At 39.5% G+C, this 23,965-nt stretch overlaps 1 protein-coding gene across 4 annotated transcripts in view; it reads right to left on the bottom strand.

Moving 5' to 3' along the window:
* The window catches only part of CPEB4 (cytoplasmic polyadenylation element binding protein 4), a 68,261-nt gene that overhangs the window by 15,044 nt on the left and 29,252 nt on the right, over positions 1-23,965 (bottom strand). The window contains exons 3-4 of one of the 4 annotated variants that reach the window (XM_040445388.1): positions 11,150-11,200; positions 1,555-1,578 (exon numbers count right to left, since the gene is read on the bottom strand). The exons of 1 other annotated variant lie outside the window; for it this stretch is intronic. In XM_040445388.1, the coding sequence (XP_040301322.1) occupies positions 1,555-1,578; positions 11,150-11,200 (75 nt within the window). The remainder of the gene's footprint in view (positions 1-1,554; positions 1,579-11,149; positions 11,201-23,965) is intronic. 2 more of the 4 variants (XM_040445397.1, XM_040445405.1) reach the window with 2 other exon arrangements.

The following is a 23,965-nucleotide window of genomic DNA, read 5'->3' as shown; positions in this document are numbered from 1 at the left end:
AAGTCTCAATGGAGTCAGAGAGAAAAGCACACGGTTAAACAGAAGACTGCTCAACTAGCCCCCTGGGATCCAGAAACTTCAGGGAGGTGAACTAGAAGTATAGTAGGAGGGAGCACTCTCTTTTGGAAGCAGCTGGCAGTAGACAGCACTGCCTTGGCAGGGCCCCATGGTCACGGGCAACCTAGACATGTATACCAAGTATTAAGTTTGACTAGCAGATGCTAGATCACTTGAATTTTTCAAAAATACAGAATGACATAGCCTGCCTGACCTCCTCTAAGACTGTCCTTAAAATGCACAAGTCCATTCTTAAAGTGAGCACTCACCTTAGTTTACCTGAGTGGGTTCTAATCGAAACCCATTTAATGCTGCCCTCCAACCTCACTGTCTAGTCTTACAGAATTTAAGATTCTTAGGCATGCTAACGATCTATTTTCTTTCAGTTTGAGTAAGGACCAGTTGCCACCGGTGCCAGCTAATTCTAAAAACTAGGCATTACGTGTGCGGTTTGGAAATCCTATGATACAGAAAATATAAGCGGAAGAGACCAGAGACGCCCAAGCGGTTCACATTATTCCCCTGTGTACTTGACCGCAAAACATGAACGTTGCAAATCGTAAGCGAAAACACAGAGCTACAAATAACTGTAGAATCTCTCGAGCGCTGTTTTGGGACTTTCCGGGCTGCCAATTTCCTTGTAGGTACTAGCTGAGGAGTTTGTTCACAGATCCTACAGAAATGTAGCGGTCAGTGCTCTTCCTCCACTGAAACATTCCGATGTCCCTTTGTTGCCACACTTGCCTTCCTCTCGACCTTCCTGACTGAACGCAAATAATAACAGTGTACTCGCTATGAATTTATCCCATAAAACTATAGCTCAAGGGCTATGTAATGAAGATAAAAAATGACTTTGGAGGTTATTTCCTATATGGTCTTTAAAAGTCACTTCCATTTCAGAGTTGAGCTATCTGACTATCCACCTTGCTTGTAAAAAGGCAAAGCTATCACAGGCGTCAAAAATAAGGTTTATTCAGGTACCTCTAGGAAATGGTTCTTTTAAATTCTCTAAAATTTCTCGAGTTTTTTCCTCCAGTGTTGGAAATGTATAGGATTTGTCATTTGTGTAGCTAATCTCATTCAGTATTATGCTGAAATTAGTAGAGAAAAGTAGACATAAGGTATTCAAGTATAACAGAGCTTCCAATATGATCAGGCACTTTGAGACTAGTCACCCCACATTTTCCTTTTTAAAGATCCTTAAGTTTCTTCTCCTAAGAAATTCCTTTCAGCAAGGAAAAAAGCAAAATAAATCTTCTGATACAAAGAAGTTGAGTTTATAATTCGGGGACATTATTGATTCAAATCCAAATCCTACCATGCTGACTCCTTCAAATTAGAAAGTCTATAATGCTGACTATGACACATAATGTACGGATCAAAGCTACGGTGCGTTCCCCCGCCCCCCCCCTTCCCCACAAGGGTTAGAAATTGAGTGAACTTGGGTCCTCTCCAAATACAACTGGTACATTCAAAAGTTAGAAACAATAATGTTACCTCTCCTTCGCCCATATGTCCTTGCTGCATGTCAAATGAGAAAAAAAACAAAAAACAAAAACAACCTTTCAAACATTGTCAAAATAATCAACTGTGATTTCAACTACCAGCTTCTGAAACTGAAAAAAGTTGGCTATGCTCCGCATTTCCTAGTAAATGTCTCAAAAACAAGGAATTTGGATGGTGAGAGGTCAATTTAATACACCCTTCTGATTTGTTTTTAAGTTCTTCGAGAACACTGTAAAGCTGTATTGAATTTTACTGGTGGTAAGAGAAGTTTTTGGCTATAACTGTCACCCAGGATCCAAACTAGGTAACATGTAACACGATCTAAACTGACTCCTACCATACTGATCTTACATTGTCCCAGAATTCCCTGCTAACTAGCAATTCAGCAAATATGTCAATATTTAATTCAAGACTTTTTCACCACTACCGGATAAACAGCAATTTTACACGATGGCTTGATTAATCCCTCATAAAGAAAATTGTAACAAATGAAATCTTTAGGCAATTTATAAACTTCCTTTTAGCCAAAGGAAGTTTCTTGTCCCTTGTCAAATTTCCCACCATGTCCCAAACGCTGAAAAGTAAAAGGTCTGGCATTTTATTGCCAAGTAGTTACGGCTAAGAGAAGTATACAATATACTGATACATATTTCCTTGAATATCAGGAAAAGGGCAGTACAAACTTTCGATCAAGAAGCTTTTGAGAAAATGGCTCCCCTGAAACCAACTGGCACTTAAAAGCCGGGCTTGCCCAAACACCTGAAACCAATTCAACATTGCTTGAATGCCTGATCTGGCTGGGCACTACAGACAAAGCACACGGCCCTGACTACACAGAACTAGCAAACGTAAATGCCAGACAGCCGCATAAGCAAATAATGATAAGACAGCATGCCTACTGCAGCGGTAGTTATGTGTTAGGTGCAACAGAAACAGAGGAGGAAAGCAACTGGCTCCGATTAAAGAGTCAGGGAGAGGGGGTGTGGCACTGGAGCAGGAGATGGGATGGCACGTGAGACTTTAAGGAACAAACAGAGGAAGGGCACTGCAGGCCTAGCAATGCAGCAAATAGGAGCGCTGTCATGGTCAGGAAAAGGTGCCTAGAACAGAAGGACATGGAACGAGTGAGGACCTGGCTGCAGAGGAGTGTTCAAACAGGAAGTCGGGGTCGATTTTTGAGTCAGAAGGTGGAGTCGTACCTTGAAGAGGTCATTATACAAACTGGTCGGGGTTTTAGTTCTTAGCCCACTAAATAAATGCTTAAGATGTTTAATTCAGTTATAAGGGAGTTGTAACTTAGAAGCACTGTGTGGGTATTTTCCAAAGTGAGACTGTCTCATACAAAATACATGTTCTGGGCCGCCTGGGTGGCGCAGTCGGTTAAGCGTCCGACTTCAGCCAGGTCACGATCTCGCGGTCCGTGAGTTCGAGCCCCGCGTCGGGCTCTGGGCTGATGGCTCAGAGCCTGGAGCCTGTTTCCGATTCTGTGTCTCCCTCTCTCTCTGCCCCTCCCCCGTTCATGCTCTGTCTCTCTCTGTCCCAAAAATAAATAAACGTTGAAAAAAAAACAAAAACAAAAAAAAACACACAAAATACATGTTCTCCCACTAGTAGGTAACATTGGATTTCACCAAAATACTTGAACAAATGGATTAAAACCACATAAAATCTCCCTCAACTAGGTTTTCACTTTGGTAGGTCTTAAATTTGGGGTGAGGGGAGGTATTTTCTCAGTTAACTTGACATAGGTTGCAAAGACAAAGATATAAAAACAGGTGCTTGTTTAAGAACATTCTAGTCCTATAACTACTTCAATGACAAGGGAGTTTGGGAAAACGAATGATTTGAAAATCTCGGTTCTGTCAAACTTAAAAAGTTGACTGATGCTACTCAGATTTCTAAGAAAACAAATATTTGAAAAGAGTAGACTTTTAAAAGCTATAAAATTAACGTAAAGCTCTCATAGCTTCCACTTATCAAAAATAAATACACTTTCAGGAACAGTAAATGCTATAGATTAAAGGCAAAAATAAAATCTCAAAAATCTTTAAATGTATACTTCCAAATTTTGATCTTATACCACAAAATTAAGCTGGTTAATACACAAGAATTCATGGTTAAATTCTGAAAACTATTCAGAAATGCTTTCCCGCACGGAGAAAAACAAGGGATAGGCACACAATGCTTACAACCACAAAAACTGTCAGATGAGGTAGGGAAATTAATATAAATTAGTGCCAAAAGATAAAAACAATGATATTCTAGAACACAGAAGAGAAGAATGTTTATTTCTACTTATTGCGCTGTTAATTATACATTAGTTTTAATGCAGATTTTGACATGACAAAATAAAGTATACAGATCATTAAGTACAGAGTCCAATGAATTTTCCAGAACGTGAATACACCTATGTAACCAGAACCCAGATATTAACAGAGTAGTAAATGGTGCCACTTCATCCTACATAGGGAAGATGTAACAAGCATCTTTTTCCCAACTATTTCAAATTATACTTGGCTTAAGATTATGATGATGGAATACTTGAAACACAGGTCTGCACCACTTTATTGAGGAAAATGTCAGATTTGAATCTCATGATCATCAAATGTTACATATTATTTCATGTTTCTCAAACATCCAAGGAAGTGGTGGGTAAAAAAAAAAAAAATCACTTAAATATGTATAAAGAAATCTACACTTTGGAAAATTCTAGCTAAGTTGGCTGAAATAAACTCTGCCCAGATACTTCCTTTAATTTTCAAAGGGTACACTGTTAAAGATATTTGTAAAATGCACGCTATTATTACACACAAATCTTCTAGTCCCCATATGATTTAAAATGACTACTATTTGTATGTTTATCTACTTTTATTATAATTTCTTAGTTTTTGCTTATAAAGTCCTCAATAATTTCATGTTCAGTATTAACATGATTCAAGAATGCTCTAAATGGACTGGAAACATTGTAGCTATAAATTATTTTTTAATGTTTTATTTATTTTTAAGACAGAGAGAGAGCATGAGTGGGGATGGGGCAGAGAGAGAGGGAGACACAGAATCCCAAGCAGGCTCCAGGCTCTGAGCTGTCAGCACAGAGCCCGACCCGGGGCTCAAACTCATGAACCGCGAGATCCTGAAGAACCAAAGTCGGATGCTTAACTGACTGAACAACCCAGGTGCCCCATAGCTATCAATTTTTATGAGTTCTAGATGCATGCTGTTATGAGGTCTATTGATAAATACTTTCTCTCCAAAATGTCTCCACAGGATTGCTTACAAATGCCCTACATTCATCATTAAATTCCCTCTGGTAACATTCCAGTACTCTGGGATGCTAGATTTGCAAAGAAGGTAGAGATAGACTTTTCAGATCTTTTTTCTATAGATCATTACAAAAATGAAAATATTATTTGTTTCTTATAAAGTATCTTTTTCTCATTGTTTCTCATCTGTCAAACATTTCTCATTTCTTGTCAAAAAGAAACAAGTATCCATAACAGTGAAACAATCTTAAGAAGTAAATACCTAGCATGTAGCCATTTTAAGAGTGGCAAATATTCATGTGCTGGTATCTAAAGCTCTCTCAGAGAGTTTCCATGAGTTGCCTATGTGTGTACTGTATGGTTCACAACGTGTAAATTTAAAAAATAAAGAAAATACAAATAGGTATGTGGGAATTTGCATAAATCTTTTTTCTAAAAACCACAAGAACCTTCAGGGAGAAAAACTGGCATGGGAAAGAAAGAAGGATCTCACTTCTTGTTTTATCCTTTTCTGTATTATTTACATTAATCAACTACATTACTATACTCGCTCACAGATCGTTTTTGGTTTTCTTCTTGGTACTGACATTAAAAGCAAACAAATGATATATTAAAGAAAAGCAACTTTGTAAAGAAGAGGCTTTAGGCCATGAGGGATAAGCGATTACTACGTTTTAGGAGGCAATGAAAAGACTGATCACACTCCGGCAACTCTGGCCTACCTCAGGCCTTTGGTCTACAACTCTCGCTGCCCCCAAGCTGAGAAAACAGATAGCAATTCTATTTGGAAAAACAAGGGGAGAGGGCTCAGAATAAGAGATGTTATCGAACAACAGATTTTTCCAACAGGACTAAAAAAAAAAAAAGTATGTAGGGGAATTAGTCAAATTAGTAGTCATTTAAAAAGATATAAATCAAAGGCTGGAAGCTAAAAGAATGAAGATGGTAGAACCAAAAAGCAGGCAATCATCATAAAGACTGGGGCCTACAATTCAACAAAGAGGCAGAGAATCATCTTAAATCATTTTATAAATCTACCCCTAACGTAATGGACGCAGTGTCCCAAATTTTAAATCTACGTTTCACAGTTAGAATCTCCTATGTCACGTTGGCTTGTGTTTACGCTAACTTGTTGGTATGATATTCAGAGATATGGATAAGATGAGACAAATATATTATGTGTGAAGAGCTATTTTAGAGAAGGGCAGAGAATGTGACTCTCGTCTCTCTATATCCCCAACCCTCAGTTTTTTATAAAAATGGAGAGCTGATTAGAGAATAACAAAAGATAGCCTATGTATATATCATGACCACATAGTCAGATGTTCAGTAAATAGTAATTTTCTCCCTCCACAAAAGTAAACTCATGTGTCTATATTCTGAGGTTGGTCTTCAATAATTACTCTCGGCTTTTCATTACTATTCTAAGGCTAACAACCGCAGAGCACTTTAGAGTTTACAATGTTTTCATATTATCTTTTTCAGGAAGGCATCTTTCAACATGCTCCTTATTCTAGCAACTAGAACCATATTATATACATTTTCAGTAAGTGACTATAATCTACTTTTCTCCTGGGTAAATTATACCCTCTCTCTTTTCATAGATTTCTGTGTATGTCGCCACCCCCCCCCCCACCCCACAGCCCTGCAACCCTTAAGCAAACAATCTTCCTCCTCTCATTCCAAAGAACTATAATTAAGAGTTGTTGTTCTATGCTAACCTTTAAAAGATCTCTTACGAATCTCCTATCTGGGACAAACAAATATTTTAATGGATGCTTCCAAGTAAAAGACATCCACAGAGAAAAGGAAATACATACATGAATCTGTTAAAACCTAATATATTTCGCTGTTATTCTATAACTTTCCCTGCCAGAAGTTCTATTTTTGAAGCAGTTAATCCTATGGGCTGAAGCAGCGGAATGGGAGGTTGGGAAAAAAAAGTGCCAAGCTCAGGGGCGCCTGGGTGGTTCAGTCGGTTAAGCGGCTGACTTCAGCTCAAGTCATGACCTCACAGTTCAGGAGTTCAAGCCCCGTCATCAGGCTCTGTGCTCTCAGCCTTGCCTGAACTCTCTTTCTCTCTCAAAAGTAAATAAATACGCATTAAAAAAAAAAAAAGTACCAAGCACGAATACTTTTATACAGAGGTGGTGGTAGTTGTACGTTAGTCTTCTCAGGCAAAATAAATTCTCAAGATGGGTAAAGGGAAAATTAATCTTTTAATCTGATGTCTGTCTCAAAGCTACACCAAGGAATCTGAGGAACCTGAGGATAGTCTGGCCCAAGCTCCTTTCTGACTTGGCTGAGAAACTGAGTCAGTTTCAGGCTTGCTTTTCGTAACCATGAAATGGATGTTCTAACTATATTCCTATTACATAAAACTTATTTGGAAAAGGTATCCGTTCTGGGATGAATTGTGTCCCCTTCTCAAACTTCCTATGCTAAAGTCCTAACCTCCAGGACCTCAGAATGGGACTATATTTGACAACAGGATCTTTACAGAGGTACTTAAGGTTAAATGAGGTCATTGAGGTAGGCCCGAATCCAAAATGACTGATGTCCTTATAAGAAGAAATTAGGACACCATTCATGCAGAGGCAAAATCATGTGAACACAGGGAGAAGACAGCCATCTAGCCAAGGAGAGAGGCCTCAGAAGAAATCAACCCTCCTGGCACTTTGATCTTGAACTTCTAGCCTCCAAGACTGGAAGCTGGAGTTTATTTCTTCCGAGGAAAAAAATGTCTGTTTCAACCACCAGTCTGTGGTACTTGTTCAGGCGGCTCTAGCAAATGAATACAGCATCCAGAAAGTAGCTACGAAGTTTGGGGGTTTTATACACTTAAAACCCAAGGATTTCCCCTGTGAATGTCCCTTAAAAAAAAAATCTCTACAACTGATAACGGCAATAAATTGAATCATTCCCCAGAATGTGCACTACAACATTCTTAGCATAGTTATCAATTATTATCTGTTGAATTATACTTGCAGTGTCTTTTAAAAGTCATGAGTGGTATATGAAGGTCACTGCATAGTATGAAAACTGATGATTGAGCATGGCCAAGGGGGAAAAAAGTAATTTGATCTACCAGATGAGTAAGCCCTTTTTATCTCTGTACATGCAAATCCCAACACTACTCCAATATAAACTCAATATAAACTGTTGAAGCTGGTAGACCACTCTGAACATTCTGAATCTTTTTTTCATTTATTGAGGATTTAAACCCTACTTTTTTCCAAAAAGAACTTGGAGGTTGCTTGAAAATTTCCAAACAAATTGTACGATAAAAATCATAGTCGAAATTCAGAGGTTCACGGGAGAAAGAGTAAACAATTCTTACACATTTTTATCCGAACAAAAGAGAAATGTCTTTCCACTCAACAGTGGCTTGGAAGAAAAAAAACTCTGAAACACTGCAGGTTACACAAAGTCGAATAGCTACATAACCACTTTTATAAAGGTTTTAAAACACGAACAGATGATTTATGGTGGGCAGGGAAGGAAAGCTCCTATAGTTCCTTAAAGTCTTAAACTTAATAATGAATATATAGCAGCACAATGAACTAGGCTGTTATCTTCAGTGTTCAGAAAAGACTGCAAGGGCATAAGACAGGAAGGGACTGTAATTCAAAATGAATACAGTAAGTTTCATGTTATCTATTTTAATTTTGTTTAACGTTGATTCATTTTTCAGAAAGAGAGAGAGCATGAGAAGTGGGAGGAGGGCAGAGAGAGAGGGAGACACAGAATCCAAAGCAGGCTCCAGGCTCCGAACGGTCAGCACAGAGCCTGACACAGGGCTCGATCCCACAGACCACGAGATCACGACCTGAGCCGAAGTCGGATGCTTAACCGACTGAGCCACCCAGGCGCCCCTCTGTTAATAATCAGACAAAGAAAGCATGTTCAACTGTAGACAATTCTTAGACTCCTCTTAATCCCTTGTTTTTTCCTTATAAATTTTTAGCATCTATTCCTAACCATTCTAATTATTTTAATTTGACTGTGTGCCATGTATTATGCTAAGTGGTTTACATGCATTTCATCTCAATTCTGTGAAATGGGTAGTATTCGTGAGTTTATCTTCATTAAGTACAATTAATGCTTTACACTAGATTTCCAAAACATGAGCTAAATTGACAGCAAAGTTACTAAAAACGCAACACATGAATAAGAGTAATTTATCTACAGAAGCAATCCACCATAGAAGATGCTTCATAAATCTGACTGAAGAGAACAGGCAATGCCCCCATCTAATCAAGGTGACTGAAAACTGCCTCAACGTCCCTCCGTCCCCACCTTGTTTCAATTCCAGGATTTTAAAGTAATCTGCTATAATCTGGACTTTGCTACCGGGGAGAAAATGACCCTGTCAGCCAACTCCAGCATCCGGTCAACCTAGTTTTACTCCGTATTAAAAATGTATAAATTGGCATCTGGTCCTAGTTGGCTGGTGATTAAAAACTGACACTTGATCAAATCTGACAAAATCAAGTTCTAGGACCCTCTGAGATGAACACTAGATCTGAGACTACGGTAGTCATAACCCCACCCTGCGATCCTGCTTAAGGAACCAGTAAGTTCTCCCTCTTTGACATCTCTTTGTTCTTTATCTTCCTACCTTTCAGTTTGAGACCATATTAACCTCAGCCAGTATATCTAATAAACAAAATTCCCATGAATGTAACAGCAAAAACCATAGAGTCTGTGGACCAGTAAAATGTCAGAATATAATTATTTGGGGGAGAAAGTTACCCTTATTTTTCTTTGCCAAGTAGGGGTCACAAAAACTAATCTATTCATAAAAGAAAGGATATTAATGGCAGGGGGGGAGGAGGAAATATAATATTAGACTCTAAAAATTTTGAAGTGAATTTAGCTTTAAAGAAAACCCAGGAGAGAGTCTCGCCTCAACAGAGATGGACCCCAGAGGCAAATGATCTAATTTAGCAACTGCATGAGGAAAGTGAGACAAAGAAGACTTGGCCACTTTGCCTAAGATCACACGTCAATATCTCAAATCTTGGGTTCACTGCCGTTTCCAGCACACAGACTCTGGAACTCGTTCCACAAGAAAAGCTAAGATCCTGCTGTAATGGCAACCCCTTATATTATTCCCCCTTATCTCGATGTCATTATCACCACTGGGTTTGGTTTTCCGTCTACACACATTTACGCTGAAATATTATATTTTGACATTATTTCTGGTAGCTGTAGCATGAAGAGTCTGCTAATAAGTGAGGCTTTTATAAACTGTACAGTCTCCAGAGGATCTGACCCATCCATCGCAATTCTCACCAATCAAATTTCTTTTCACTTTTCCTGATTCAACAATCCTATGTCCTTCAGAATACTGATTTCAAACATAAAAGCAGATCGAGTCACAAAAATAATTTGTAATCCTCCATTCATGATATACCATGGACAAGGAGTACAAGGTGGTGTGTTGGTTTTCTGCTTGCTTGTTTGGTTTGATTTCGTTTTTGGAATGATGAGAATATGGCTATTTAGTCAGGGAATACTTCTTCGAGATGGTGGGACTTAAACTTTGGCAGATAGAAGGCATTGTGAACACACAAATTCAAGATCCATATTCAATAGTGGATGAGTAGAAAAGAAGTAAATATGTCTTTTGAATTCTACCCAATTAAACGATAGTAGAACAAAACAGACACTTTTTGATTCTTTAATTCCTTCTAAGAGTAGATGCCCCTTCCTGGTGAAATTTAGTCTGTTTCAGCAAATGCGCATAAAAGAGAACTCGACAGTACAATGGGGTAATATTTAGAACCAGAAAGGAGAATTTACCAAAGGCACTGTAAAGGCCAATAAAACTTCATCCTTCTTGTTCTCATTAGACAGCCAACAGTGAATGACCTTGTCCTTCACAATGTCAAGCCCTGTGGTCTCAGGCTGCTTTTCCTGGTTTCAGATCTCTGATTACCCTCCTTTTCCCCTGGAACATTTTTCTAACTACATGGAAATGGTTTTTATGTTGACATTTCAAAGGTCACTCTACAGAATCTAAGGGTAGATTAAACCATTCTTTATGTATCAGTATGTGATTCTCATTTATCCTGTCACCAATTTCAAGACAGAGAATCAGTTGGTCCTCAAAGTTTAAAAAGTTCCTGCCACGATCAGGAGGAAACATAATTATTCATTATACAGCTAATAGATTAATAGCAACTTGCAATTATGATTACAGAACACACTAATGTCATTTTTTCCAGCGGTCAAAGCATACCTACTATATTTTCTCATCTAGGACTAACTTGGTTCAGTTCTGTGAACTTCACTAGGGTAAATCAATTATCACTTACCATTAATAAGCAGAGAGCTATCGGATCCTGGATATGAATAGTTTAGACGACCTGAAGGTAAAAGAAGGCCGTTACTAAATTTATTTTTTTCATAGATGGTTTAAACGTATTTGTAACAAAGCTGAATTAATAGCTTTAATAGGTAAGGTATTTTTAAAAAGCTTTATTATGGGATAAAACTTTGCTGTGCTAATGAACACAATGAGTCAGAGGACATGTCAATCAGCATGTTCACAAACATCCAAAAAGGGCAAGTTTGAAAGTGGGAAAACAAAATATCCCTCATATTTAACTATTTGCTCTCTAATTTCCAAATTCCCACACAAAGTAATTTCCTTTATAACATTATGTTCTAACACAAACTCATCATGATAGTTTTTTTGCTCCTTAAGTGTGAACATTTTCAGGTGTGCAGTTTTTTTTGTGCTTTTTTAAAAGTACGTAAGTAGCAGGAAGATTTCTCTATATAATTCATCACAAAAGCCCAGGCTTATAACTACATGTACAGACACACTAATAGGTTTAAATTCTCATTTGGGAGGAAATGCACAGAAGGTAAGCAAAACATATCACTGTACTTACATGTGACAGAAAATATCAAAGCCCAGAGCACAATGCCCAGAGCACAATAGGTGCTCAATAAATGCCGGGATGGTTTACTTCTGATTTGGAGGTGATTCAAAATCTAGTTTTGAACCTACAGTGGACACCCAAGATGTCCACCAAAAGAGAATCTGTGTTGGCACTAAAATTTTTGGAAGCCACAGCATCTTCTAGATTGGTAGCCACAAATAAAGGGAGGGAAACAGCAGTGGGGTGGATCTCTCCATTTATAAGGAATTACATTTCTGTTTTGGAGGAGTTTCTAAATATCTACACCACACAGTACCATGTACTACTTCTGGGGACACACCATACCCCTAGTTCTACTCTGTAAATTATAAACATTATCAGGGCAACAGTTTTAAGTCTCCATGTTCTACACGTTCATCTGCACCCGCCTTCCTAAGAATGGTGGAAAACCCTCTACAAGTCTAAAGAACCGACAGGAGAACGTGACTGTTAATTATCTACCACGGTCAGCACTTTGTAAATCGGGGAAAAGTGTGAGAATTTAAAACTGACTCTTAACTACAGACATTTCATTAGGAAATAGCACACTAAACTCTAATCCCACAGAATCACAGCAGACTCTCCGAAGGTATGGAAAAGTGGGTACGCAGAGGTTCTCGCACACCTTAAGGCTGAGGCAAGCCTTCCAACATGCCAGGAGGCTCTATCTAGCTCCAGGAAACACTGTGGGAACCAGAGCTAATATGTGGTCCTATCGCTCCACCAGCCATATATTTACAACTCCTCAGAAAGGAACTTTAGGCCTCAACTATCTTTCGATTTCTCAAATTCTGCTTCTTTGAAATAGTCTCCAAAGAAACGACCTCATGCCATGAAAAAAGAAAACTGTGCTCCATTGCTAATAGCTTTAGTTAACCCATGTCCAAAACTTGGGAGTCTAATATGAAACAAAATCTGAACTTCGTAATTTTCCTATACTTTAAGGCCAAATACAAGGATTATTATTAAGTTGTTAATTATTGCACTTAAATTTCAGTTTGCTCCTAGTTAGACTGAAGCTAGGGATGGAAATAGGAAAGGAGGAGGTAAAAGTTAATTCTGATATTCAACTTCTTCATGAAAGTTGGCTCAATTATTTAACGCTAATATACACAGCCAAGTATCCAAGTCGGGCGAATTCCATCTAAACTGCTTTTTTTTTTTTTTTTTTTAATTTTTTTTCAACGTTTTTTATTTATTTTTGGGACAGAGAGAGACAGAGCATGAATGGGGTAGGGGCAGAGAGAGAGGGAGACACAGAATCGGAAACAGGCTCCAGGCTCCGAGCCATCAGCCCAGAGCCCGACGCGGGGCTCGAACTCACGGACCGCGAGATCGTGACCTGGCTGAAGTCGGACGCTTAACCGACTGCGCCACCCAGGCGCCCCCCCATCTAAACTGCTTTTAACTATAAGCCTGGATTGTATGATCTGTCACAAGCATTTTTTTTTCTTTTTTTTTTTTTTAAAGCAGAGACTGGTGATGCTGGAAAAAGAACATGACCTTAACTGTTAAAAAAGTTAGGAGCGGGTGAGTAGTGTTTCTGAATCAGTTAACTCAAAGTAGCAGCTGATTTTCTGTAATGGAACACATGTACAAATTTTATTGCTGCAAAAACCCTCTAGTAAATAAGAGAACTATGATACATACCATTTTCATTTACCATTTCATTTTTTAAGTTGATGTAAGTCAACACAGAAACAAAAGTATTTAACTATATTAATCGAAGTTAAAAGGAAATGTTTTACTTCTAAGAAGATATTCTATTTTTTTTTTTTTTAATGCTAACATTCCAGGTGAAACCAGAACTGTTCCATATAAACTAAATGCCTCTTATCTGATGCCAAGAAGGGATAATCAACAATGAGAATCCAAAAAAGACAAAGGACCAAACTGGCTGGCCCAGTTTAAACAAACCAAGTTCCACCTTATCAGAAACTCACCTTTTGGGTATCTCTTTTAAGGAGAGAGAGATAAGAAGAATATTTCAACTTGACAGGCACAAAAATGTCCGTAATTCAGTTCTCAGAGTTTGCCTCAACGCACAGCTTCTGAGGAGATCCTACCCTTCACCGCCAAGGTAGGTGACCTTTGACACCTTTTCTGCTCTTCCGGACTTCTGAATGCAGTAACTCTACCCTTCAGCTAAGACAATAGGGCACTGAAGAATCAACAGCCAAGTTCATAGTTTAACTCTGAAAGTGATACTTGTTTTTAATTTTCTAACCTGGTCTTGTGATCTGAGTCCTGTCAAGCTGAATCAATTTTGGCCTCCAGGTAACAAATACACCTGTGACATTTTGTTAACCAATCAGTAATGTTTTCTACTTCAATTCAGAAAATATAAGCAATGTTATTTTTTTTTCAAAAAACTTTTTTTAAAACTTCATAATGCTTCCTTAACCTGACTGCCCTACCCTTCTGTAAATTCGTTCTACAATTAAAATATCTAAAGTCATCCATTGATGACATCCATCATGGATGACACATATCACTTCCTTTCTGGAAATCTTCCATAAACTCTCATTTTAAGTGCCATGGGACATTCAAGTCTTCCATAAGCCTTTTCATTCTCCTTGTACACCCTTCATTTCTCTGCTAATATTCCCTCTGTTCTACGGATGCCAATTTTTACAGACATTTCTGCGGTTTCTATTCCACAGCTAGATCACTGACAATCCCTTCTTTTGTCTGACAGTACTCTCTTCCTTTGTTCCCAAGGGAGGGGATTTTTCAAATCTTTTCTTTTTTTTCTGTCTTCAGATGCACCCTTTTCCAGTGCAACCTTCCCCAAAAGGCAACCCCCTTTCTAGATTAACTCACTAAGTTTTATTTCTAACTGTGTTGCAACAGCCAACCTTGTTAGGTAATCATCTAAATTTCTTTTTTTTTAATCTCTTTATCATAATAGCCCCCTTTAAGAATTAGACTTTTACCTAGGTACCTTGAGTTTCCTGTTTGAGTACCAGGTAAGCATTCAATGAGTTCATTCCACTGAAATTAAAATACCAGCATTTTACAAATGAATAAAGTGAAGTAGAACAAAAATAAATGAGCTATCTGAATATGAATATAATCCAGTGTTTGTGGGTTTTGTTTGGTTGGTTTTTTGATAACTCATCTATCTATAAATATAACCCAGGTTTTGGCACATTTAGAATTGAATTTCTCAAGGGAGAAGGAGGACACTGGGATTTCAGGCAAAGTGAACCTACTGGATAAAATTCAATCTTGGAAGGCTCTTAGTATTGATTATGTTATGAATATATAGAAATACTGCCTGGCTAGCCATCCTAATCTTAAGGGAGATTATGACAGAAAAATAGTAGTCCCTGGAGACCAGCTGGGGCATTTGGAGCCAGGAGCCCGGCATACATCATGCAGAAGGCAGAGACTATATTTGGTGCTATGACTCAACCTAGCCAAATACAGGCAACTGATACAGTGTGAGACTCTGGGGAACTACACTACCAAATTCTACAGCTCGGAAAAGATCTGTACTCCAGCTAGCCAATTTTATGCCAGGCATTTTTGCAAGTTGCAGAACCAATATTTACCAACCAGAATAAGAACTGCTGATGGGGGGGGGGGGGGCAGAAGTACCCAAAAGAACACTATGTACTATTACACTAAGACGAAAACTAAAGTAACCTTGTCAATGAGATGAAAGGAGGAAGGACTAGAAGGAGATACTCTGATACATTAGAGTATATATATGTATGCATTACTTTCAAAATTAGAGAAAAAGTTATTTTCTAAAACATTACCCAGATATTACTGCTACTGATGATTCGGCAGGAAATGATATAATAAATGCTACTATTTCAAACACAGAAATATACATAGACAAACACCGAAAAATGTCAAATGTTCTATAGTGCTATTCGATTTCATGCCACAACCTTCTTTTTCAGTCATGCCAGCATTGTCGGTGACGTGTGTAGCCTAAGGAATGATAATACGGGATAACTGCAAGGTTGCCCAAAATACAGCCATGCAGTCCTATATAAAGTAACGAGTGATGTAAAAGTCTAAGTTTTTTTGATTGACTCACCCTACAAAAACCTGGATACTCCGAGGAAAAGAGAAGGGTTTTCAGTGGACACCATTAAAATTTTCTAACAGGAAAAGGATAAGTATATAGGCTTAGGCCCATTTCTAAGGCAGAGTAAAGATTTATACACAGTACCAACATACATACATACATACATATACACTTGTTGTTTCACTGCAGTGTCCCTGCTAATTTTCTTTAGCTCACATTTAAGCAAGTCAAAGCTATACTGCCACCAATGAGTTTTTAAAGGAGGTGTTGCTCTACCTGCCTTTCTGCATCTGCGGTTTTTACCAACACTGCCTGAGACTTGCAGCAAGATGGCGCTGTGGGGACCTAGGCAACACAGAGCAAGGCTCAAAGAGATGTACAAAAAATTCAGTTTCTGAATTCCAAATTTATACTTAGACAGATGCAGAACACATATCAATAGGAACTATTGTAAAATGTGTTCAATATGTTCTATCACTTAATCGTGTAATTATTTTTACTACTGCATTCCACTGACCTTATTCTACCCCCTAACCTATCTGTGATACCACCAGCCTCCAGTAAAGATGTCTCCATGCAAAATCACAAAGGAGGAACTGGCTGGGACTGACATCAGCTGGCGAATCTTGCCCCTCACCCATCCAAAGAGACATTTAAATCACACGAAGACACACTTCACGCTAAACAAAACCCTTCTCTGAGAAAGAGCTGGCTTTCACTTTAAAACCCAGGGCTTACTAAAAATTCTTGACTTCTCTTGCCTATCTCCCCAGGTTCATCTTTCCACACTGCCATTTCCCTTCCCACATTAGCTACTCCAGAACTACTGGCCCATTAACTTTTACTTCCGGGTTCCACCCTCTGTCTGGAATGCCCTCCTCTCTCTACTCCCAATGTCTCACCACTCAAGCCACCACCCTTCTGCCCAGGTAGCTTCTCATCCTATGGGAAGTCCTCCCTGCCTGCCCAAACCACTGGCTCTCTGGTTCAGACAACCTCATGCACTCCATACGACACCCTTTACACGATATTTGAATTACCTATCTCTAAACTCCCTCTTTCTCTAAGGCAACAAAATCTTTCAGGACACATTTGGAGGTCTTGCCTCCCAGAGCTTCGAGCAAAGATGCTCCATAAATAGCTGAAGCAAATGAAGCAAAGCCAGCAATTGGTGGTCTCTCTGCCCCGGAACATGCAGTAGAAAGGGTAGAGAGGCAGACCAATTCCCGTCTTGTGAGCTAGGTCGAATTACGTAGCTTTTATGAGCCTCGGTAAAACAAGTATTCCCATTTACTTTGCAAGGCTGTTGTTGAGAAATTCATGACACAATTTTTGCAGAATGCTCAGCAAAGTCCCCGGTACAGAAGAGGTGCTCTCTTAACATTAAATCTTTTCCCCTCTGAGACCACAAGCCAGAGAGAACCAACAATCTCCCACTTATGAAAGAAAGAGGAAGGATTTGTTTTAGCCAAATAAGATCCAAACTGAAAACTTGGGAGAAGGGAGTGGCCATCTGGGGGATTTTTCAGCTTCAGAGAGATGAGAGCTTGCTGGTGTTCTTGGTTACAAACGGATGTGATTCTTTGGGGGAGCGAAGGGGGGAAAAAATCAAACTCCTTACCTTTATAATAGCCAAATTGGCAAAGTAGCATTAGTGTTTTAAGAAATGAAGACTGAAAATTCAACTGAAAAATGTTCCTTATAAAAAAAACCAAGGAGGTCTTGGACCAATGCCTCAAATTTATTTTTCAATTGTGATAAGAGATTGTAATAGTGGCAAAACAGTAACATTTATCCTCAAGACAGGGAAAGTCAAGGGGTAAATTTCCATAGATTATAGAAGGTTTCCTACAAGAAAGAAGGATGGCTTTGACTGGAACTCAGGGCAGGTACAAAGTTGCAAGACCTAACAAAAAGCATCTAAGAATTTCAGGCAGAAGGGGATGTCTAGAGAGAAACCAGCAAACAGCTGACCCAATTAAGGAATTCAAAAGATTTCCTACTGCCAGTAAACCAACAACAAGCCGGCAAGCAGGAAGGCTATTTTTATCCCTGCCAGAGGCCTTCTGACTCTGGATGCTACATTTAGAGGACAGAGCAACAAGATAACTTGCCTTAAGAGGATGTTATGATACCAGTGATTAATAGCAATTTTTAAAGCTTAAAAAACTAGGCATGGTTTTTGTCCAAATTGGAATGAACAAAAGCCAGTTTGAAAAACAAAAACAAAAAAGATAATAGAATGGAAGGAAAAGTAGAAAAACAGACCAACGGGTAGTAAAGTTTTAAGTAATCCAGAAAAAAGTCAAGGCAGTAAATTGAAATTCTCCTATCTTGGCAAAAGTTTGATTAAAAAAGGCATGTGTTACAAGAGACACATTTTAAAAGAACCAGTGACTAAACAAAGAATTAGCGATCTGACCCCAAGGTACAAATGATTTTGAGACACGGCTCTCTGTACTGACATGAACATAAAAGATCAAGACAAACTTAGGAAATCTCTAGATGCCAGAAGCCAAGTTGTTTGCAAATGATTGAGAACTTTAGAGAAGAGTGATAAACTGCTCCTGAAACTGATTACTGAAGTCCAACCCCCAAAAAGCAAACTGGCTTTCTGCATACATACCTATCCTCAACTCTAATCACTTATTTTTTAAAAAAATTTTTTTAACGTTTATTTATTTTTGAGACAGAGACACAGCATGAACAGGGGAGGGATAGAGAGAGAGGGAGACACAGAGTCGGAAGCAAGCTCCAGGCTCTGAGCCATCAGCCCAGAGCCCGACGCGGGGCTCGAACTCGCAGACCACGAGATCGTGACCTGAGCCGAAGTCGTACGCTTAACCGACTGAGCCACCCAGGCGCCCCATCTAATCACTTATTTAATATAAAGTCTGAAGACTTTATTGAACCTTAATGAAGAATGCACTTGAATTTCACACCTGATGTAATTTCACCTTTTGTGGTTTCTCAGAAGGCCCAGTTTTTATTTTCTCCTATCGATATTTAAGGCACTGAGGCTTCCTCTGCCTTACTAGCCTTCAAAACTAAATAATAAACAAGCTATTATTCCAGGATATCTGCTAATTATTTGAAGGATAAGATGCATGAGGCCAGGAGTCTTTGCTTTTATTCCCTGATATGTCCCAACAGCCTAAAATAGTGCCTGGCACATGGCTGATTCTTGATATGTATTTGTTGTATGAATGGCCTCCCACAGCTTTAGATTTGATATCCAAAGTGGTTCACAAAGTGAGTGAAGATGACCGTGGGGCAAGACAGCAGTGTATTTGAATCACTTGGAGAATACGCATGCTTCAGTCTCATGACAGACCTGGTGAATCAGAATCAGGGAAAATAAACCACCTTGGAAACGTTCCCTCAGTGATCCTATTTTGACCTCTAGCCTCGATAATGTAACCTTCAGTAAGAAACCAGCAGATTTGAGATCTGAATCTTTTACAGTACATTATGATAAAATGCAGATCTTCAATTCTGACCCAGTGTCCTAAGTAAAAACTAAGAAACGTTAACGCCTATTCTCTGTCTAAAGCATACTAAAAAAAAAAAAAAAGAAGAAGAAGAAGAAAAAAAACATTCAGGCTCTTTTTATGTTTTCCTCTTAAATGCCACATAATAAACACCCAAGCTACTAAACCAGGAACCAGGAGCTCTGTGTTCCTTTCTAGGTACCAGTTAGTTGAGTGATGAGTGACTTTTCCAGAAGCTGTTGTATCTCTCTGAACTTCAACTTCTTCAACTGTAAAATGGAGATCACAAAACTCACATACAAGGTTATGGTAAGGATTTAAGTTACATAAATCCCAGAAGGGGCACAGAGTGAAAGTCAGAGAAACAGTAACAGAAAGATGAGCTCTTCCACTTGGAAGTGGTTGTTAACACTGCTTGCTACACAGAACGTCCAGGTCTATCTCAAAAAAGAAAACCGTAGACTGGCATCAAATGTGTCCTCTGATCTACTACTACCTGGTGCACAGAGTGTGCTCAAATATTTGTGGAACTGGAATATAAGCAGGAGCTCAAACCGTGGGCCTTAAAGAAGGCTGTCTCCCCCTGCTATCAGGGGCTGCCATGCTACCCAACCCCAGAGCGCGCGTGCCCCTTGTCGCAGGGCTCCCCCGGACCCTAGCATTGCGCCAGATGTAGTTTATTTTTTTAAAAAAATTTTTTTTCAACATTTATTTATTTTTTGGGACAGAGAGAGACAGAGCATGAACGGGGGAGGAGCAGAGAGAGAGGGAGACACAGAATCGGAAACAGGCTCCGAGCCATCAGCCCAGAGCCCGATGCGGGGCTCGAACTCACGGACCGCGAGATCGTGACCTGGCTGAAGTCGGACGCTTAACCGACTGCGCCACCCAGGCGCCCCGCCAGACGTAGTTTAAACAGCCCACGCTCCTAGCCCTGCCTCGAAGGGCAAAAAGATGGTTTCAGACGTCAGAGACAAAGTCCCAAAGTGCTATTTTGGTGGAGCTAATAATCTAGGGTAAGGCAAGTTCAGCTCCTCGTTCCTCTATGTCTCCATCCTCACCATCTCCTCTATTAAATTCCTCCTTACGCTACACTCTTTTTGGTAACGGGGTACATTCCAATGGCAGTTTAAAGAAGAACAATCAGGGGCGCCTGGGTGGCTCAGTCGGTTAAGCGGCCGACTTTAGCTCAGGGCATGATCTCCCGGTTTGTGAGTTCGAGCCCCGCGTGGGGCTCTGCGCTGACAGCTCGGAGCCTGGAGCCTGCTTCGGATTCTGTGTCTCCCTCGCTCTCTGCCCCTCCCCTGCTCACACACTGTCTCTGTCTCTCTCAAAAATAAACATTAAAAAAATATTAAAAAAAAAAAAGTTTCGGAGAGCCTAACACTAACAAATGAGACCCCCAACCCCCACTCCCATGAATACTACCGGTAAAACAACAACAAACCACCTTAATAATAGAAGGCTACTATGAATTTAGCAACACCTTGAAATGTATTTTAATTACATTACATCAGCATCCACATGCTTCTGAAAGACAATCCTGCATATGTAAATGATATATCTATCACCTAACTGGAATGCTTAGTCCTAATGGGTTCATAGGGGCCCCATCAAATAATTCTCATGGTTCAAGAGGCCCATGGTCCACAAATTGAGAACAAAAACATTCCATGACGCCAAGTTTAAACAAAGGCTTCCTAAACATAATATTTTTAGGCCTATCTCAAAAAGAAAAGATGCAGTCTAAAAACAAAGCCTACATTCAGCTGACTACATTTATTTGATTCCTGGTATACCCTTTCTACAACTAATCAGTATAAAATACTGCCACGCCCAAACCCACACGAAACCCATTCGCTACTTTTTGTCATTAAACTACAAAACTCTGCAATTTTGTCACTTAGGAACGCCATGTCAGAGAGACTTTGTGGAATTGCTAACAGTAGTTTAAAGGTCATGGTGTTCAATCCTTCCATTCCCAGGGGAGGAAACCAAAATCTAGAGAGAAGTGATGGACCGAAGGCCTTATTACTGCTAATGGCAGAGCCAGGTTGGAGCAGGATCCTAAATGCTTCTCTTTTCACTCCTCACAATTTGGGAAAGTCGGTTAGAAGGTAACAACTGCTGATCATTTACAATGAAGAGATGGAGTGGCTAATTTAAATACCCGTATTTAATGAACCATACTAGGCATTTATTATTTGGAATAGTAGGGCCAGTAGAAGTTAGATTGTTTTGTTTTAAGTTCTTTATACTTCAATTCATCACGACTGCTCTTCAGAATTGAGATTTGCACTTATTGTGGGTTTCTTGAGAATTAAAAAAGGGTCCTCTAATTGGTTGATTCCTCCTTCTCCTTCCCAATGTATAGCAACTGGCATCAGCCCAACTGGATTCCAAAGAGATTATGGAACTGTTTTCCCTTCAGAGGTCCACTAACGTTCTTAATTGACTGGTTACCAGGTAATACCCAGAATAAAACAAAGCCTTGCTTTTAGACCAGAGCGCACTGGCGTGGGACTGAATTCAGAATCAGTCAATTAGACAAAATAATGAAGCCCAGAGGCAGCCTGGCCATCTCAATACCTGAGTCAAAGAGTAGTAACTAGTTCAAAATTAGTTAAAAAGTACTCCTTTTGCAAACTTTTAGCGCTGAACAACAACAGACTCTCTCTTGTGAGAGTCTTCTCTCCTTTCCACCTTGTAACTTTAGTAGTGAGGATAGTGGCAACGTGAGGGGGAAAAAATAAGGAGCTGTGGGGTAGAGAAATTCACCGTACTGGGTATATATATATATATATATATATATATATATATAGGTGCTAAATGAATCACCTGCATACACTAGTCATGTGGCAATTCCATGCCTATCAAGGAAGAAATAATTTTGTGGCACAACTGTGCAACTGATCTGTCCTTCCTGTCACTGAACTGAACGCAAAGAGAATCTTGGATATTTTTTTTTTAATTTTTTTTTTCAACGTTTATTTATTTTTGGGACAGAGAGAGACAGAGCATGAACGGGGGAGGGACAGAGAGAGAGGGAGACACAGAATCGGAAACAGGCTCCAGGCTCTGAGCCATCAGCCCAGAGCCTGACGCGGGGCTCGAACTCACGGACCGCGAGATCGTGACCTGGCTGAAGTCGGACGCTTAACCGACTGCGCCACCCAGGCGCCCCGAGAATCTTGGATATTTTTATGACAGCTCCAAGTTGGCAAATAACATATTCAAGGATTATAGATCACAGGGTCAAGGAAAAGTCTTAAGATCTTTGCAGACTACTCCCTATTGTATTACCCCATTATCAAAAGACTTTTCGTTATGTAGCTATTAGTATTCAGCGCTGGTTTACTACCTGTCACGAAATAAGAGAGCAAGTCCCCTCTCCAGAGAATTTTAGAATATAGAAGGGAGACCAAAAGTACTAAGTGACACTACCAAAAGGTGCACATATACTATTATTTATTTGGAGGCAGGGCATGAACAAAATGGATCTCTATAAATATTCTGGACTTCCTTCTACTATTTTTCTAGTGTAGGAAGCTCCCTAATACGTAACGCTGGCAAACTGTTGACAAAGTCTGAAGACTTTACTGCTTAAATATCGTTCTGATTTCATTTCTGAACGAAAAATAATATTATTGCCTGTCCATAAGGCAATACCTGTACTTACTAAGTTGTACACAACACTGAAAGGGTAAAACAGTGCAGAAAAGCACTTGTTAATTTGCTACCTGACTGCTGCCTTTTTTTCCCAAGTTACTATTTTCTTGTTATTTCTAAGTGTTAACTGTCACGTGTAGTTGATTCCATCACCAGTCCCTGCTCTGAACGTACATCCAACAAAATTAAGCCACAACAGCCAAAAAATATGTGAGCCTTAATACAATTGTAAAGGGGGGGGGGGGGAAGGTTACTAAGTTAAAAGCTTCTTTTAAAGAAATGTTTCGGATCTTTAACCTTCTATAAACAGTTCACTCTCACCGCCCCCCACCCCCCATGCCCCTTTACCCTCACCTCTCACGCAGGTAAAATCAGGAGTTTAACAACGTTTTAAGAGGATCACTGAATTTTCATGGACTCAAAGTAAGATTCTTTGTGCTCCATGCTCAGGATTAAGAGGACTGCTTAAGTAATTCTGGACCCACATCATGGATGACATAAGACAAACTCTCTCTTTGTGGCAACTGCTTACACGATTTTCAGAACAAATAAAAACAAAAGTCAATATTCTATCACAAATGTGTGGAGGGTACAGGGCAAAGAATCTACTTACCACGACATGTTACCTTAATAAACTGGGCAGAGGAGGGTCTGGACACAGAGCAAGGAGTGTTTACTATGGACAGAGCGGGTTTCAGTTCAGAGGCTAAAGGTCCAATGCGCTGTTCATACACATCACATTTTGTTCTCCCAGCCATCCCCACCACCCACCCACCCCTCCGAAAACAAAATAAATAAACAAAACCAAAAACAAAAGCAATCCCCAATCTGAAAAAGTGAAGCCCTGGTCAAAATCCACACCTTTGTAAGCTCTGCCTACACGGTGCTTGAGGAATCCAACAGATCCTGACCGGTAGTAAACCAGAGAGCGGACAGTGGTTCACAATTAAGAATATACCCTGCGTCGGTGATACAAAGGAAATCATGCCCCGCTACTTT

This window comes from Herpailurus yagouaroundi, unplaced genomic scaffold (assembly GCF_014898765.1).
Source record: "Herpailurus yagouaroundi ecotype Mexico unplaced genomic scaffold, PumYag 29, whole genome shotgun sequence".
NCBI classification, from domain to species: domain Eukaryota; kingdom Metazoa; phylum Chordata; class Mammalia; order Carnivora; family Felidae; genus Herpailurus; species Herpailurus yagouaroundi.
Note: the sequence above shows the minus strand (reverse complement) of the source record. Positions and strands in the feature narration are given on the sequence as shown.